The sequence below is a fragment of the Pan troglodytes genome, chromosome 1, assembly GCF_028858775.2.
Source record: "Pan troglodytes isolate AG18354 chromosome 1, NHGRI_mPanTro3-v2.0_pri, whole genome shotgun sequence".
Taxonomy (NCBI): Eukaryota; Metazoa; Chordata; class Mammalia; order Primates; family Hominidae; genus Pan; species Pan troglodytes.
In genome coordinates this window covers 169,571,390-169,591,163 of record NC_072398.2, presented here as the reverse complement: position 1 = coordinate 169,591,163, position 19,774 = coordinate 169,571,390, and the positions used below count along the sequence as shown (strand labels likewise).

At 37.9% G+C, this 19,774-nt stretch overlaps 1 protein-coding gene across 7 annotated transcripts in view; it reads left to right on the top strand.

Annotated features, from left to right (window-relative positions):
• The window catches only part of NFIA (nuclear factor I A), a 386,822-nt gene that overhangs the window by 337,143 nt on the left and 29,905 nt on the right, over window positions 1-19,774 (top strand). For 4 of the 7 annotated variants that reach the window (XM_001157327.8, XM_063801256.1, XM_009459058.5 and 1 more), the window contains one exon: window positions 13,394-13,485. The exons of the other annotated variants lie outside the window; for them this stretch is intronic. In XM_001157327.8, the coding sequence (XP_001157327.1) occupies window positions 13,394-13,485 (92 nt within the window). The remainder of the gene's footprint in view (window positions 1-13,393; window positions 13,486-19,774) is intronic. 7 annotated transcript variants of the gene reach the window in all.

Sequence of the window (19,774 nt, the reverse complement as noted above, 5' to 3'; positions counted from 1 at the left end):
ATAAAAGACCTATCAATATGTTTCTCCATGCCTTCTTCACTATGAACTTTGATTTTTTTCAACTAGAATTCTATTAAAATAGAAGCATATAATAAGTTACCTTTATTATTTATTTTTATATCTTTGATGAATCTTGTATATATTCATTATACAAATGAATATGAATTCATTAGCCAAGAACCTAACAATAATCTATGACTGGGATTTAAAATTTCTCGTATAATAATTAACATGTGTTCAATGCTTTTTGGTTAACAAAGCTCTTTTTACATATATATTATCTTATCCCATCTTCTCAACACTCCTATGAGGTCAGGATTTCATAGGCAAGGAAACTGAGATTGGACGATGGAGGTTACATTTCCAGGTTAGTTTGGTGGGGAGTCAAATACAGGCCTTTCCATGCTCTTTCTACTACCTCATACTGTAACTGAATAAATTACAAACAATGTCACTAGATTTCTGATTCGGGGGGGAACCACAGCTGTCTGCTACTGTCAGAAATTAACAACAACAAAGTATTTTGCTTTTTTTTTTTTTTTTTTTTTTTTTTTTGAGATGGAGTCTCGCTTGGTCACCCAGGCTGGAGTGCAGTGGCATTATCTCAGCTCACTGCAACCTCCACCTCCTGGGTTCAAGCGATTCTCCTGCCTCAGCCTCCTGAGTAGCTGGGACTGCAGGCACCCACCACCACACCTGGCTAATTTTTGTATTTTTTAGTGGAGACAGGGTTTCGCCATATTGGCCAGGCTGGTCTCGAACTCCTGACCTTGTGATCCGCCCGCCTCAGCCTCCCAAAGTGCTGGGATTACAGGCATGAGCCACTGTGCCTGGCCCAAGTATTCTACTTTTACAGATGTGTCAGGCACTTCACAAATTGTTTTTTTGTTTTTTTGTTTGTTTGTCTTTCTGCAACAGAGTCTTGCTCTGTCACCCAGGCTGGAGTGCAGTGGCGCAATCTCAGCTCACTGCAACCTCCATCTTTCTGGTTCAAGTGATTCTCATGCCTCAGCCTCCTGAGTAGCTGGGATGACAGGTGCGCACCACCACTTCCAGCTAATTTTTGTATTTTTAGTTAAGACAGGGTTTCGTCATGTTGGGCAGGCTAGTCTCAAACTCCTGGCCTCAAGCGGTCCACCTGCCTCGGCCTCCCAAAGTGTTGGGATTATAGGCATTAGCCACTGTGCCCAGCCCACTTCACAAAATGTTTTTATATATGTATTATCTTACTTCATCCTCAGAATAATCGTATGAAATAAATTCTCTTGTTAGCCAGATTGAGAAAGACAAGGCATGGAAAGATAAAGTAACTTTCTCAAGGTCATTCAGCCAGGATGCTAGAGTAATAATTTCCATCCAATTCACCTTCAACCTAGAGCTCATAGGCTTGGCTGTAGCATGAGGATCTTTGCTTTAGCCCAAAGCTTCTTGGTTTTTTGGTTTTTTGTTTTGTTTTTTTTCAGTGAAAACCCAATGGGAGAAATACAGAGGAAGATGTTAGTAGTTGTTTATACTTAAGTATGAATTGGTTTCTGTTCCAGAGAGTGCATCTTATTAGCAGGTAAAGGAAGAGGGCAGAAAGTTTGAGGGGAAATATAAGGACTGTGTTTCCTCTGTCAGAGAAGAAGCAGTAGATTTTAAGAAAGAATGAAAAAAAGGAGCTAGTGGCTTCCATTCGCGGAACTGTTTTTTTTCATTAGTGATGCCTGGACTATGTTACTGTTCTTTTTCTTAATTTTAAAATTTTACATTCAATAAAATTCACTCTTTAGTGTACAGCTCTGTGAATGTTAATAACATTCTTGTAACCAATACCACAGACAAGATACGGAACAATCCCCAAACTCTTTCATTGTTCTCACCTACTCTTAGTTTAAAGTCTGATGTCACTTAGTGCCAGGGAACTTATTTTACTTTGCTCGATTTCCATGTTGATTTTAATTCCACTATCAGTGCTGCTGCTATCCCATTATGTTTCAAAAATTGAGAGATTATGAAAGAGACTTAAATACGTACAGTATTTTAATCTATGGTAACAGTGGCATTTTATATTAGAGAAGCAAAAGGGGTTAGTGAGTAAAGTATATTGGGACAGTCTGGAAAAAATAATGTTTCTTACATCAAAACAAATTTCAGCCGGAATCAAAAATATAATATTAAGCCATAAAATAGCACAAGAAAATACGGGCAAATTTTTATACTATTGGAGTAAAGAAGGGCTTTCTAAATAATGCCAAAAAACCAGCATCCGTGAAAGGAAAGTATCCAGAATTTATGCATGGAAAAAACACCATGAACAAAGTCAAAACACAAAAGATAGAAAAAAAAATTGTAACAGACGTGACAGGGCTAAATTATCTAACATATAAATTATTTTTAAAAGTTAGTAAGAGAAAGACCAACAATCCAATAGAAAGACAAGAAAAGGATATAAACAGAAAAGGAAAACATTTGAAAGACATCTCATTCATGTATCATGAGAGCAATACTGATTAAAACTTGAATGATATTTTTACCTATTAGATTAGCAAAGATCAAAAGGTGTCTTAACACAATATTGGTAAGCATGTGGAAAACAGACATTCTCTTGTGCTACTAAAGGACTGTAAATTGGTTCAGCCTCTACAGAGGACATTTTAGTTTTTTATATATATAAAATGTAAATATGTGTGATAAACTTTATAACACAAAAACATGTTTACATTTTGTACCTATATTAGTACATATATAAATTTTACATGTAAGCCGTGCATACATGGCTAGGGCATATGAACAAAAATGTACATAAAGTATTGATTGCAACATTGATTATAATAAGAGACTGGTAATAACTGAAATACCTACCAACTGAGTATTGTACATTAGGAGCTCTTTAAAAATAAAAAGATAGGTCTGTCTCCATGAATTCATGGACTAATCCTTGAGTTATATTGTTACATTAATTCAGCAAAGGAGAGTGCTAAGAAATATGTATGGAATGCTGCATGGGAGAGGGGATGCATGTACATATCAGACTGTATGTGGAAGGATAGAAACTAATAGTGGTTTACTCCAGGGAAAGGGACAAGGTTGTTGGCAGACAACTTTGGTGCCTTATCCAGTGAGAAAGATATTGCTAAGTTTTCAGTCCTCCTTTTATATCAAATATTATGATTTCTTTATTCTTAAAAATATTTGTCTAGTGATCTAATAATCTTGTTTATACTAAAATGATGACAGTGATCAAAACCACATACTCACACATGGGGGAGTTCATAAAATCCTTGGCAATTTTTATACATCTAGCTTTTAGCTGTACTAACCTGAACTTTTGGAGTGATTCCAAAAATGTGTGATTTTTCTAGTAAAAAATAATACTCTTTTCCCCCTCACAGAGAGCATGGGGTTCAGTGTAAGGTGAGCATTTTCATTCACAGTAGCTATCAGTTGGTTGCAGGTTCTGCCTTACGAACCCATTAAATATAAATGTACTTGTACTATCTTATAACATAATTTGTTATAAATACTTTTTAGAGTATTTTAATTTTGTGTAGTCTAATATTTTAGTGTTTAAATTTTTTAAATGAAAAGAAAAAGAATTATTAAAAATCAAGCATTTTGATAGGTATTTTCATATGCATTACCTTAGTTGCATTTGTTATTATAAATCTGCACAATTGGAATTGTTAGCCCCTTTTAAAGAAGATGAAACGGAGCAAAGGTTCAGATCCCAGTCTGCTGGACTCCAAAGCCCAGTGTTTTCTACTCTACCAGGACACATACTATGTTTAGAGGTGTAATATCATGCAGCTTTCCTTTGAAAATCTTAAAACACCCCATTAAAAATCTTTTACATTACGTCAAGAATAACACCATCCTGGGTACATTGAAATAGATGAAAAACATGGAAACCAAAGCAGGAAAAAGATTAAGAGATAAGCATTACAAAGAAGGAATAGGAAAAAGAACAGAACATTGGATGATTCCATTCATTTGGGTCGTCATAACCCAGTCAACTCTTGTGTTCACCTTAGTTTTTTATTATTTCAGATGACAGATGAGTTTAAGTCTTTCTTTATAAAGATAATATATGGCATTTTAGGAAATTTGCAAAATATAGAAAAGCATAAAAAAGAAAATTATATTCTCCCATTATCAACTATTAACATTTTGGTTTTGTTTCCTCATCTTTGTGTGTGTGTGTGTGTGTGTGTGTGTGTACACATATAAGATGATTGTGACCATACCGAATATAATATCTAGTATGCCATTAATTCACATTTTATGCCTTTTCTTACTCAAAAAAAAGTTAAGAAATAGGATTTTAAATAATTTTTACCTATATTCTTACTATAGGATATAAACTTTTCTTCTAACCTATGGAATATGCTCCAGCATATCCTTAGACATGTATTTTTGTCCCCAACTCTAATAATTTTTTTAGGATATGATTCTAGAATTGGAATTGCTAATACAAACAGTATGAACATTCCTCTTGATACACATTACTTCATTGCTTTCAGAAAGGTTGTGCCAATTTACACCTTTTCAAACTGTGTACAAGTATGATCATAACATTAACCCTTGAGAAGTTTGGGTGTTATCTTTTTTAAATGTTGGAAGGCAAATGTGTTGGGGATATAATGTCCCTTATCAGATATTGGAATCAGTAGTCCCTGATGAAATGATTTTTAGTGTTTTTCTTTACTTGTATCAATTATATTAAAATTGGAATTTTAGGGATTTCCCATCCTATTTGCAAAGCCTCTCCATAGGGATCACCCTTTGGACTGTTCCTGTGAAGAGAGTGACCTGTTGGATATCACAGAGGGGTAAAGCCTTAGTTAAAGGGCTGGGAGATTGGAGTAATGTCCATTATACTGTACTCTATATAGAGAAGTTCAGAGAGGTTAACTGGCTTGCCAAGATCACATTTGTAATAAGAGATCTAATGAATTCAATCCAGGATTTGCTGGTTTTTAAAATTTATTTTCTATTTACTAGGTTGCACTATCTCCAAAAAAAGTATTATTTGAGATTTTTAGGTTCCATTTGTGTTTTATTTAAGATTAAAAATTACTGGACGTTATTTAAAAATCATCCATAATCTGGCTGGGTGTCATGGCACACACCTGTAATCCCAGCACATTGGGAGGCTGAGACAGGAAGATGGCTTGAGCCCAGGAGTTCAAGACCAGCCTGGGCAACATAATGAGACAGTGTCTCTACAAAAAATAAAAATTTCCAGGCATGTGGCACACACCTGTGGTCCCAGCTACTCGGGAGGCTGAGGCAGGAGGATCACTTGAGCCCAGCAGGTCAAGACTGCAGTGAGCCATGTTAAAGCCACTGCACTCTAACCTGGGCAACAGAGCAAGACCCATCTCAAAAAAGAAAAAAAAATCATCCATAATCCCAGTCTTCAAAGACAATCACTCTCTGTGCATATTTCCCAGTCATTTTCTGTGCATATTTTAATCATAATTGATCATGATATATGTGTGTATGTGTGTATTATACAGTTTTGTAAATGATTCTTACTTTGTCTTATAAGCACATTACATTATTATTTTAAGATATTATTAATGGCTGCAAAATATTCCAATGTATGGATGAAGCATTAACTTATAAGTTGGTTCCAATTTGTTGCTCTTATAAGTAATGATGTAATGAACATCTTGTAGCATAAACCTTTATCTGTATTATTAGTATTTGTGGAGGATAAATTCCTGAAGTAGATTTCCAGAGTTGCACTGCCTTTCGAGAGGCTGCAGAAGTCTTTCAAGAGGGAGCAATCCAATATATTGATCTAAGTTTCTTTTTTTAGCAAACCCCAGCCGAATCCAGGGTTTATTCCCTGTGGCTATTTAATATAACTTTCACCTGTCCCTACCCATATACATGGTTGCTTCTGATCAATAAACATTTTCTGTCAATTGAGCAACACACAGCATACACATAAAAATAAATGACAGTCATAAAATTTGGATCAGCCATCAGAAATAAATTTAAATGAACTGAAACAAAGTTGTATTCTTAGCCTTTAAAAACTATTTTGAGAAAGAATGTTACAGGCAGTTCAAACAGACAGACTGTGAGCCAGGTGTAGTGGCTTGCCCCTGTAATCCCAGCACTTTGGGAGGCCATCGCAGGAAGATTGCTTGAAACCAGGAGTTCCAAACCAGCCTGAGCAACGTAGTGAGACCCCTACTTCTACAAAAAATAAAAGTAAAAAAATTAGCTGGGCACCTTGGCACGTGCTTGTAGTCCTAACTACCGGAAAAGCTGAGGTGGGAAGATCACTTGCTGCAATGAGCTATGATGACATCACTGCACTCCACTCCAGCCTGGGTGACAGAATAAGACCCTGTCTCTAAAAAAAAAGATTGGCTACAGGAAACACTCACTGCACTCATTGTAAAGTGCCTTCTTCTTGCACAGATTTTGGTAACATGAGGTCAAAGCGTCTCCAGTTGAAGGGTTACTCTGGTCTCCTCTCTGTGTGCACATTATAACATGAATTCTCTTGCACCTCCCTTTCTATACTTTTTACCCCAAATTCTGATATAGCTTGACCTCCTACTGCCCTTAGGATCCTTAATACAAACAGAAATACTAACAGAGCAAAGCCATCTGGCCAGACTATTTCTTTTCATGATTTTTGTGACTTCTTGGCACCTTAGACATGCCATGCAAATCGTTAGCATACACGTTAAGCATTGCTAATATATTTAAGTTAGAATTCATTAGCTTTTCAGGAAAGAAGCTTGTGGGTATGTTGTTCTGTAATTACTAGCGATAAGGAGGCTTTTATTCTGTGCCCTGAGGGTTGTGAGTTTTTGTTGTTGCTGTTGGTAACTTGTTTGTAGAGACAAAAGATTTGCAGAAATAATAGGACGAGGTAGCTGTACAGATGTGATCAGAATAATAGAAATTCGGTGTAGTTATCCTCTAGATGCTAAACATCTGGATAAAAACTACAACATCCATTCCATCATGTGGGGGTTTCTAAATCTCTGAATATTGGATCATGTGTAAGTAAGGCCTGTAGATTTTTAAAAGGCTGTTTCTCTAGCTATCTAATGATATTACTAATACTAACCCAGGCCCTGTAAACTTGTCGATACCAATTGATTTCTTTGAAGGAAAAACACTCCAATACTTTCTAGCATTTCTTTTGTGACCTTGTAAGAAATAGTGCTGTTCAAATTTTTAAGTGAGTTCAGTTGTAATGGTTTCATGTAGAAATTAGCCGATATATTTTCTAACAGTTTCTGCATTATTTTTAGAAATGAAAGTTTTCTCACAGGGCCTTTTTTTTTTTTTTAAATAGCATGACAGTGCAGTTAAAAGATTCGGGACATTATTTCAATGAGGTATTTAGCCACCTCCTTGTTTCAGTTTGCAACTGAATGCTTCTTAGGCACGTTTCCTTTACTGCCAGGAGTCACTGATAAACATTTAATAAAATTGCAATTTGAATACCCAGGGTTCTGTTTAAGTCTATATTCCTGAACTTGTTTTGATTACTTTTGTCTAATAACTGGCAAATTTTGAGCAGGTAGTAGAATCATATAGTAAGCCTATTTTGAATAAAATTGAATTTTCGACTAGCTTTAGAGGGAGACTCCCACACATGAATATGTCTGAGTTTCTGAAAACGAGGGAACACATGAAGGTGCATCTTGATATTTGAGATGAGAAGGGAAAGGTTTAGAGTGGAAGAATGTCTAGTTGCCTTAACAGTGTTTAGAATTGAAATTTGGTGTCTGTTTATTTTGTAAATTATTTCCTCCTCTTAAAATAAATTCAACAGGCTTCTTGCCCGTCATTTTCAAACATTTAGATCCCTGATCCTTAAAATATTACCTTTCCTTGCTGTATGGCAAAACGTAATTTGCAATTTCTCTATTTTCTCCTTTCCCTCCACAATTGCTAGCTCCGTTCCCTGCCTCTGTTCCTCCAATTGTGCTGTGCCCTTGGTGGCCTCAGTCCACTGGAACCTGTCAACCAACACATCTTTCACAGCCCATCCCAAAAGCCCGCTCCATCTCCCCTGTAAGGCTTGTCCTGTTCCTCCTGCCAGTGTCACTTTTCTGTCCTTTACACCCTGCAGAGTTTTATTTATATTACTTTTTAGGCACTCGTGTTTCCATCTTCTGTACTTATCTCTCCCCATTCGGCTGTAACATGTTGGGGATAGCAGTGTGTCTCACTCGCCTTTGCATCCTCCATAGTGCTCAGTACAGAGCCTGGCACGTAGCAAGTGTTGAAATATCTCTTGGAGAGAGAGAAAAAAGTGAATCTATTAAAATGTCTCTGTGATGCACTGCGGAAGCTAGACTTGGTAGATCGAGTTTAAGGGAATGAAGAGGGGGTGAATGTTTGCTACTTCCGTATATTTGGAGTATTTGATAAAACAGAAGACCAGTTTCTCTTCAAACTTCATGTCGGTTTGTAGGCCAGGCTGCCAGGGTTTAGGGTACCTCATCGCTTCCTGCATCTGGAAGTAAATTCAGAACCTCAAAGCTCACCCTGCCGTATCTTTTCTGCCAAGGTGCCTCACATTTTCCTCCTAGCCGCGGCCAGAGGAGCTGGCTGTCACTCAAGTAGGTCAGCCTCAGGTGAAACCAGCCACTTAGCCTCCTTCTGGGCACCCTGTGGGTATATGGAGGGGTGTTTGTTCAAAGAGCAGCTCCCCTTTCAGGTTTACCCTTTACACGGAAGAAATCTGGCTAAATTTTCTCCCTTTTCTGCCTTTCTGTGATTACATGTATTTTAGTGATTGCTAAATTTGAACTAAACCTTGAAACTAACTGCCTGCTTTCAAAACAAACCAATGTGAACTCACATTTTCTAGTTTGTCAGATTTGGGGAATTTTATTAATATTATTTTTATCTTAAAGAAACATCAACTGGCTGAGTGTGGTGGCTCACGCCTGTAATCCCAGCACTTTGGGAGGCCAAAGTGGGAGGATCACTTGAGCTTAGGAGTTTGAGACCAGCCTGGGCAACATAGGGAGACCTCATCTCCACAAATAATTTTAAAAATTAGAAGGGCATCATGGCACGTGTCTGTAGTCCCAGCTACTCAGGAAGTTGAAATACAAGAATCATTTGAGCTCAAGAGGTCAAGGCTTCAGTAAGCTGTGTTCCTGCCACTGCACTCCAGCCTGGGCGACAGAGCCAGACTCCATCTCAAAAAAATAAAGAAACCTCAACTGACGTTGGCATAAATATTTTAATATCTTAATATCTTCTTCTTCAGTCATATTTTTTCCAAAGACAAGCTGAAAGCATCTCCACTCAAATCAGTTTGACCACGTTTTCAACACCATGTTCAGGTATAATGGTTGAGTGAAGGCTATTACAGACTCAAAACTAATTCATCTGGAAATGCCATGGTTCGTTTTTGCAGATATATCCCTTATACCTTCCCATTTGGAAAAAGAAAAAAGGAAACCTACCACAGGAACAACAAAAACTGGAATTTGTTTGGCTAGCAGTCAGTAAGCCACATTCATTTCTGAGGACGTAGAGGCGGTTCAGTCCTCTCAGGGACATCCGCCATGATAAACAGCAGTGCTTGGTCCCAGCACCTTGGGAGGCCGAGGCGAGAGGATTGCCTGAGCCCAAGAGTTTGAGACCAGCCTGAGCAACATGGCGAGACCCCCGTCTCTATTTAAAAAAAAAAAAAAGAGCAGTACTGATGGATGATTCCCCTACTAACCCTCTCCACCCCACTCCGTCATGTCCATGTACCCCACAATGCCCCTAGAGATAATTCCTAGCATCCTCAGAGGCCCTGTCAAACTATTGTTCATAAAGAGAGAACTGTTCTTGAGCCATTCCCCGACTGATCTTAGGGAGGCAGGACCGGTATTGTCTAAGTGAAGGATTATATAATTAGCAATGCCTACCATAAGGGGGTAACACAGAAAGAATGCAAATTTTCTGGATATAGGATCAAATTCTGGTTTGGGATTTTGAAACTTACTGCTGTAGTGCAGGCCAAACTAAGACTCTTGGATAATGTGAAGAAATACATTAGAGAGAGAGAGAAAATATGGTCAGATTAGTGCAAATGAGAGCTTGCCAGAAGCTTCTTATAGGAACATTCTTTAATGTTAGGAAAATGGTTCATAGCGCTATTGCTAATATAGGTAAAATGGCTGCTAAAAAAAAGCAAACACTTTCTGTTTCAGAAGCAGCCAAATAATCAATGATTTGATTTCTAATAGTCATGTTTGCCATAAGGATTCTTATAATAAGATTAGGTAGCCAAGTTGGTTTCCCTGTTGACTTTATCAGTAAGTCATCAAGTACTTCTGAACCTCCCCTCCAGAATTCCCAAAAATGTCCTACAATAATCTCCCCAGAAAACTATTTTCTGGATTTTATTATTTTTCATAGTTCTACCTACAGCTTTGATTATTGCTGTTGTAAATAAGGCAAGAATTTTAATTAAGAAAGATATGAATATGATATAATATCATAGTATACACAGTTGTATGTAACTAATTACCTTATTGCCCCTTTGCTTGATTTTATATTCACATTGTAAGCTCTTCACTGTGCATGTATAATTGATTCACTATGGTAAATGTGGTTGTTTTAACAAAAAGTTTCAATTAAGGTTTTATTCAACAGTGTAATTCCCTTATCCAATTGTTTCTGTAGGAAAATCAAATTCAACTTATATCATTTTTGGGACCATATCCTGTTATAGGTAACCGCCCTGCTAGAATAATGGAAGATGAGTCAGAATTTCTTTCTTCCTTCCTTTATTTTCCCTGTGTCCTTTTCCCAGAAGCTAGCTTTCTATGGAATAAACTTGCCTGGGCACCATTTGTCCCATTCTTTCACTTGAGTACTCAAAGACTAGTAGACTTTTGTAGCTGTTATATATGAATATATATATATATATATATATATATATATATATATATATATATATAAATGCAAACCCCCTAGCACCTCTCTTACCATTGTTCTTTTTCTTAAAGAACTAGAATCAAATTTCTAGAAGCTCTGGTAGGCTTTGATAGCATGAAAGGCCTTCTGGGATGCTCTGAAACTAAGACTGCAAGTTTTGTCCCATGATTGAAGAAGAGAAAATATCTGATTGTTGGCCTCATAGAAATTTTGTGTAGCTAAAGTATTTGTATGCTAAATCTTTCAAATGGAGAAATTGAGGTTAAGCAAAAATAGATGATGGGATATAATATAAATACCTTTCCAGATTTAGCAAGCTTGCTATAGTGAAGCTATCTTCACAAAAAATGACACCCCCCCCTCCCCAACCCCCAGAATGGCTTCTGTGTTGGGATCAGTTAGCATGCTTGTTTTGGATGTCCCCAGTATGGTAAGAATGTCATAGGAAATCCTGCTATGTGTCTATGATGAGCAGCAGGCGAGTGCACACTGTTCTATCAGGGCCATCAAACATGGACTCACGTTTCAGCGTCTGTCATCAATCACTCATAGACTTCATACCTTAATATACCCTTCATTCCTTTTTGTTCCTTCTCAACCTACCTACCTATTCATGTGTGAAAGAACACTTTTTTCCCTAACCACTAACAGGTTCAACAGGTTATTTCACCTCCTAGCTTCCTCTTTATCCCTCCCACATCCTCTTTGTGCTCTAAGAGCAGGGGAACACACTATCAGATAATTATAGTCTCTCCTTTTCAATATAAAAACTTTATGTTGCTGTTTCTCAAAGCATATCAAAGTAGAGCCATGGGGTGAATGGTACACTTAATATAGATTATTTTACTGAGCTTTTAAAAAAATTAAATTACCCCCATACCAGTAAGTGAGAGGTACAGGCAGAATGGCTAAAGGCAGAGGTATTTCTCAAATCTGTTCAAATTAGTCTGGCATAGCATGGGCTAGAGACAAAATCAGTAGATTTACATTGCTAGACAGTATGACATATCATACATTTAGATCATTTTAAATAAAGTCATTACTGAATAGATCCTCCTAAAACAAATACTATTACCACAGAAAGTTTCTTATTTAAGAGACATCAGGGACCCTCATGCTCAGCCTCTGTTCAGTGCCGTTTTAACACAGCCATGTCCACATCCATGTGACCGTTGCAGATCTGTTTGGGTGGCTTAGCTCTTACCAAAGACAACCAACAGGGTCTGGGCCAGATGGTGGAAATTTTATCCCTAGATTTGTTTAATGAGAGAAACAAGAAGTATGAGCAATTTTCTGTGAAACAGAAAGCCAGAGTAAGAGGAGCAGATGATGTCAATAAGGAAAAAAAAAATCTGGCAGGAATTTGATATCATGCCCTCAATTATCTGTGTTTTAAAAAGTTGCATATCCTGATTGTTTCTTAGATGGTGTTTGTCTAGAGTTAGCTTAAAAACCTAGATTGTTTCTTAGATGATGTGTGTCTGGAGTTAGTTTAAAAACCTTAGGCCTTTTTCATTATTGTTAAGACATTTGAAATTTTTGAGTAACAGTCTAAAGATTCTAGTACAGAGGAAGAATGTGAACAAATCCTTGGAGGTGATGATAAAGAAGTGAATTGCAGGACACCAAAAAACAAAATGTACCTTTGGATTTATGAGCCAGTGAAACAACAAAGCCACTGAATTTTTTCCCATTAAAGTAGAAAGAAGCTCTTAAGTACAGATACGAAAACCAACAACAAAACTTCCATGAACCAAGAAGGGATAGTAAACTGAAGTGTGGTACCTGAGGTTCCAGTGTGATATCTTAGTTGATAAAGGGTCTTGATAGTTTATGCCTGAACAGAAAGGTTCTAGGATGGGAAGACTACAAATGTTAATATGAAAAGCATATTTTGTGCATCATAAAGATTCTAGACACTACAGGGCCTATAAAGACAGCTTATTCTGAATGGTTTTCTATCTCCTTCCTGGAGAACCCATTAGTTCCTTCTATAAAGATTCCTCTTCGATCTCTAGCTGTAGAGGCACAGGACCATTTCATGATTTTTTAAGAGTGTAACGGTGTGAAAAGCAAGCTTGTAAAATGAACTGCTTTCCTCCCCTTCCTACCTAATTTCTTTTTCCCTCTGCTCTAAAGAATAGGATATCTCTTTCTGACTCCAGAGCTCATGTTTAACTCAGAAAGTATACTTTGCAAATGTCCTGCATGTTCTAATTTGTATGGTAGAAGGAGAAAATAGCTCGTCTGAGCATTAGTTTGACATCATTTTATCCCAACAGTCTTTGGAAGCCAATCCCTCTTCCCCGTTTTTTGACTGTCTGAAATGCCCTTGCTAGCCAGACCCCTTTGCTAGCTACAGTGTTTGCACATTTCCTTGTTAATCAGCTGCGTCGGCTCGAAGACTGTGTGTTTTGGTGTTGTTTGTGTGTGCAATCTCGTGCCGCTTCCTGAACGCATGTGTCCCTTCCCTTCACAGCCTACTCGACACCCAGCACCTCCCCCGCAAACCGATTCGTCAGTGTTGGACCACGGGATCCAAGCTTTGTAAATATCCCTCAACAGACACAGGTGGGCCGCTCTCATCTTTTCTGTATGTGGTGCAGCTTGTATTATTCATCAGGTGCATTTTAACTTGTCTTTTGGCACAAAAGGCCACATTTTCCAGACCCTGTCCAGTCTTCCCTTTCCTCCTGATCCCACCAGCCACATTTCCATGTGTTCTCAGAAATCACAGAAAATTTTGCCTGCAATTTTTGCTTCTTGTATTGAGTGGGTAGAAGAAGAACTGTTTTAGCTATGGCACAAAAAGGTTTCCCAGTGTTAGCTAGGGTGTGTTCCCTCTTTTAGGAATTCATGGTCCTCTAAATGCAAGCAGACAGAAGCAGGCCCCTACAGAACCTGAAAGTAATATCTGGTTGCCAGTGACATCAGAGTGCATGCTGGGCATGGAGGGACCAGCCACTCCTCTGTATTCATTAGAGGGTCCCCAGGAACCTGGCAAGCTTTCTAAAAGAAAGAGGGAGAAAAGGGTATATGAGCCCTATTAAGTTGCTGGTGTTGGTCCAGAAATAAGACGTGTTTGTTAGTGGTTACTGCTGACCACTGGGGAGCAAGGTGCGGTGGGTGGCAAGGGGTGTGTATGAGTCATATCTGAAGCAGGTGATTGAGAGAAGAGGACTGCTCAGACATCCAGAGCTTGTCTGCCCATAGACAGTTGTGTTTTGTGCTAGTCTAGGTCAAGGAGAAGAAATATTTTTGAAAAGTTTTGGAATGGCTGCTGTATATTGAGAAACAGTAAAAGGCTTTTTAAGTTCAAAGTTAGTATAGGTAGAGGCATTTAGAGGTTTGTGAAATAGAATTAGATTCACGTTTTGAAATAAACTCTCTGATTTCCTAATTAGAACATGGCGATATTTTATCATAATTAACATAAGGAAAGTATTTTCTCTGTAAGGTTCTTAGCGCGGTGTTTGAAAACATTCTTGGAGCAATTTTGTGCACATGCCTGTGTGTGGAATCTCCAGATGCCTAATTTATAACTATTTGCCTCTGTTTGTAAAACTATGGCCAGGTGCTATATGAATGGGATAGATTTGCCTTCCTGGGTCCATTTGCCCCCTCTGTAAAGGGCTTTGGTTTATTGCTATGTCGACAGCACAGGTTAAACTGCGTTGTATCTGAAGCCTTCCTCACACTGAAGCAGGGTCACAGAAAGTACAGCATCAGCAGAGAAGGCAGCTGGGAGGAGAGGGGGAGCTAAAAGGGGAGGGAGAAGGTTAACTCTTGAATTTCCCACCTCTGCTGTTTCTTCTTAAACTGGCCTGCGTATGGCGTCTGATATTAAAATCTCCTATTCAGTACCTCTCACAAAATTCTTTGAGTTATTTGCTTATTCTCCCATACCTTCAAATATTCAAACACTTTTCTGGTGAATTTGAAGTTGCATAATTACCTGTAAAGCATTAAAACAGAAGAACATAATTTACTTTTGTACATTTGGCGTAAGTGTCCAAGTTCAATGAGAGGGGGAGAACTGGAGATGGTGGCTCTGTATTGGATGATTGCTTTTCCCAAAGCACGAATGTCCTCAAGTTGCTTCATTAAGAGCCTTTAAAATGCAGCTTTGAAATGTCCTGTTTGTATTTTACATAGTATTTTTTATATAAGCTGTGATTCACAGCCCTGAAATTGTATGCTGTGTTCTTTTCAATTTATTTCTTTATAATCAAAATGTATTATATGCCACTGTGGCTTTCCTTCACAAATGCCTTACTTAACCCAGAATCTGAGTTTTCATAATGCTGACCACAAAAATTCAATTCTTAAAAATCCAGATTTTCCACGCATCTGGATGAATGATGTCATGTAGGCCCAATATTGGCATCTGGAACTGAATTTTTTTTTTTTTTTTTTTTTTTTTTTTTGGTTTCTGTTAAATATTTGGCGTCATGGGGACAACAGCTTAAATGTTTCTTACCATAGTGACACCTGCCACATTTGGCTTGAAGAAAGTCATTCCCAATTGTCTAATGAGAAACTATGTTAATGGAGTTGTCATTTTTCCCCCAAAAAAAGATATCTTGAGGTAAAAATTATGTGTTCTAAATATTTTAATTTTAAGGTGTATATATTAACTCTTTCCTTAAATGAGGAACTATTTTCTGGGACCACTTAAAGTGTTAGATATACATAGATATAGATAATAAAAATAATAATATACCTTAAAAAATAAGTTCCCTTTCAAGAGGACATTAGTTCAGAAGAGGAATTTTTGACAAGAATTTTTAAAAACATAATTAGAACATGGTCGGCAGATTTCCTAGGCAAACTTGTGTTTTTCTATATTGATACCCTTGTTACAAAGCATGACATTTATATTAATTGAATTACAGGAAAAGTTATCTGGGAAAACAAAATTTTGCTTTCTACCGATGGAGAAATAAGAATTGAAGAGTCACCCAAGCAGATACTTAAGCTTTCTAATAAACAGATGCAAAATAAAATGGGCTTTCTGCTCCCAAAGGCCAGTGTCCAGTGGAAATCTCTTAAAATGCCTGAAGCATCATCCTGTAGAAGATAGAACTGATGGGGTCTCTGTTTTTTCAAGTGGGTAGAAATTGAACCAAGGCAGACATTATAAGTAGGCAGCTTCAGACTATCATAAGATCTTTTTTAAGAAAAAGAGTTATTTGATTGTATATAGCTTCTACTGGGCATTTTCTATGTACTAAATCCATCAAGTATGTGATGCACCTAATCTTTATAGTCACCTAATAGGATAGAGCTCTACTTTATAGATGTGGAAGCTGAGACTAAGGAGATTGTTGATTTTCCCAAGGCCATACAATATAGTCAGGAGTGGAGCAAGAATTTGCACCCAGTTCTGTCTGACAGCAAGGCCTGTGCTCTCTAACCACTGTATTATGTTACTGCCTTATGAGCTGGTGAGCTCTTTTCCCTGGGGATATTCCAACAGCAACTGATGCTCACTTCTCAGGGATACTACTGGTGGAGTCCCTGCTTTTGTCCCTAAGACTGCATTAAAATATAATCTTTAGCGTATACCCCCAAAAATGGAAAGCAAAGTTTCAAAGAGATATTTGTTCACTTGTGGTTGTAGCAGCATTCTCCACAATAGCCAAAAGGTGGAAGCAACCCAAGTGTCCATTGACAGATGAATTGGTTAAACAAAATGTGGTCTATACATAGAATGGAATATTACTCAGCCTTTAAAAGGAAGGAAATTCTGACATATGCCACAACGTGGATGAATCTTGAAGACCTTCTGCTCAGTGAAATAAGCCAGTCACAACAAAATAAATACTGTATGATTCTACGGATGTGAGGTACCTAGAGTAGTCAAATTCATAGAAATGCAAAGTAGAGTAGTGGCTGCCAGGGGTTAGGGGAAGGGCAGAATGGTGAGTTAGTGTTAAAGGGGTACAGAGTTTCAGCTTTGCGAGATGAAAAGAGTTATGGAGATGGATGTTGGTGATGTTTGCACGACAATGTGAACATACCAAATCCCACTGAACTGTACACTCAAAAATGGTTAAGATGGTAAATGTTACATTGTGTGTATTTCACCACAATTTTTAAAACGTGATCATTAAAAAAGTTCTAAAGTCCTTTTCACCTCTTAGGAGTAAAAAATTCTGTAAAACAGTCAGAGCAAGTGGACTGTTGATCAGAGTAATTGTGTGCTGACTGCTCAGAAAAGCACTAATTATCATGCCCAGCACATAGTGGGTACTCTGCATACATTGGCTGAGTCTAAATGGTTCAGAAAGAACTTTAAAAATATGACTTTTCCTTATTATATTCATAATACATGTTAATTGTGGAAAATACAGATGAGAAAAATAATAAAAATCACTTGTAGTCCTACTGTTAACATTTCTGTATAAATCTATCCAGAGTGTTTCTGTGCATACAAATATATTGCAAAAAGTGAGATCATATTATATATGCTGTTTGGTAGCCTGCTGTTTCTTCCCCTTAACAATGTATTATGGCCTTCTTTCCATGTAAACTGGAAAAATTGAATATTGGCTTTTATTGCATCTATTCATCATCTGTAATGATTGGTGGGGAAAGATAACGTGGATAATTGAAAGCCATTTTTCCTCCTCTTTCCCTTGTAGTCTGTTTTTTTCTCCAGAGAATTCCTCCCTTGACTGAAGCAGAATTGCCTTCTCTTTAGCCTTGCCTTGAGCTAGTTTTCTTTCAAACTGCCTTCCAATTGCATTGTATATCTGGCCCTGGCTTTCGGCTTTGTTCGAAGATTCCTGCCGAGTTATCTGTCCCATTCTTCCACCTCACTTGTCTGCTACCTCTGCTACCATCATTTGCCCCTCATTTTTTCCTCCTTCTCCATATTGTAACTGATCACTGAGATGAGAGGTGGCCACCTCCCTACAGCCTTTAGAACACCCATCAATACTGAGAAACTGTGGCCACTTGTCCCACCTTGAATCTCTTATTTTTCAACGTTGTCCCGTGACAGCTGATATTAACATATAGAAAGGTCTCTGGGGCATACAGTATTTACTTCACTTTAGACACTATTAACGTGCCCTGCATGCCCACCGAATGGTATAATGTAATGATAGGGAACCTGCCATTGTTTCAAATAGCAGAAAGCCAATGGCCATTTCAATTGCATCCCATAACTTAATCTGATCCCTGAAAATGAGAACCAATAAGAGGAGGCATTTACTTAAAGAAAAAAAAGTTAATATTTCATCATCAGGTAATAAATAGAAATACCAGTTTCCACACAAGGGGACTGAGCAAAGAACTCATTTTGATACAGGTTCTAGTTTAATCAAAAGGTTTAAATAAAATGCTTAACCTACAGAACTCCAATGAGGACTAATTCTTTAAAATGAAAAATGGGTGCAAACAATATTAAAAACAGGCATTTCCTCCTTACCACCCAAATCTATCACTGTTTTGCATCAACAGAATCATGGTATCCAAAATGCTATTTAAAACCAAATTACCATTTGGACTATTAGAAGAATCACTTGGCATGGCATGGGCCTGATTTGTTGACAAAAAGGCACAGGTGCTATAACCTTTGCTTAATAAATCATTTAGCTGCCTGACTTGCAAGCAGTGTGATTGCCTTTGCCTCATGAAATTTACAAATGTATGCACAAGCCACACACTTCACTGTGCTGGAAGCTGGCTGATCTGGAGAGGTCTCTGCATAGCTAAATTATGGGCATGACACCCGTTGTCTGCCTCTGGTGGGGGTGCATCCAGAATGGGAGAGGTGGAGATCATGGAGAGCATTTTGAGCTGTTGCCATTCTGTGTGTCATATTCCTGAAGCTCTACCTGAGAAACCAAAGCTAAGACCATCTGTGGAACTCTTCATAAGTTCCTTTCTTCAATCATTTAGTGTTTACTTAATTGCTTAATAGAGCCTCAACACCTACAAAGTACAGGGAATAAAAACTCTCCTCGAGTTGTTCAAAGTCTAGCAGAGGAAACAAATGTGAAGAAATAATGGTAATGACAACACCAACATCAATACAGTGTAATCGCAGTACTATAAAGATTTGTCTAAGAGGCTTTAAGACAACAGAGTTGGGTATAGGAACTTTCCAAAGAGTGGAAGCAGCAGAAGAGGCTGGATAGTTTTTCTGTCCTTGTCCTTGTCTAGCTTGGGCCTAATGATATGGTTCTTGTACACTTTTCCCTACTTTTAATTTTTGCCAATCAGATGGTAGATCGTGTTCTAACCCATCCCAATAAGAGACATGTTCAGTTCTGTCTTCCCTGGACCAGATAAAATTAGACTCCTTTACTGCTGCACAAGGCTCAGCCAGAAACCCCTTCACCCCTCATTTCCAAGAAACACCTCCTCCTGGTGGTACATCCTCACTTGCCTACCCAAGCTCACTTGAGATTGCATTTCAGTTAGCTGACGCCATTCCCGGGCTCCTGCCCACCCTGACAGGAGCTGCCTGAGTGTAGAAGGTTAGTTACCACACAGAAGTTCAAGGAGCAGCTGGAGAGTTACAAAGACAAGAAACTCAGATTTCCTTAGAGGGAAAAAAAAAAAAAAATATATATATATATATATATATATACACACACACACACACACGTACACACATATATATATACACACATATATATATACATATATATACAGAGATATATATACACGTATATATATCCCACCCTGCAACCCTACCTCATCTTATAATTAGAAGTGGATTTGAGCATTTCAGTTTCAAGCCCTCACAGCTGCAAACTCCCAAGATTAGAGAGGAATGGCAGATAAAATTCCACTTTCTCCTGACTTTGAGCCAAGTTAACAGTCTTATTGGCCAAATGATTAT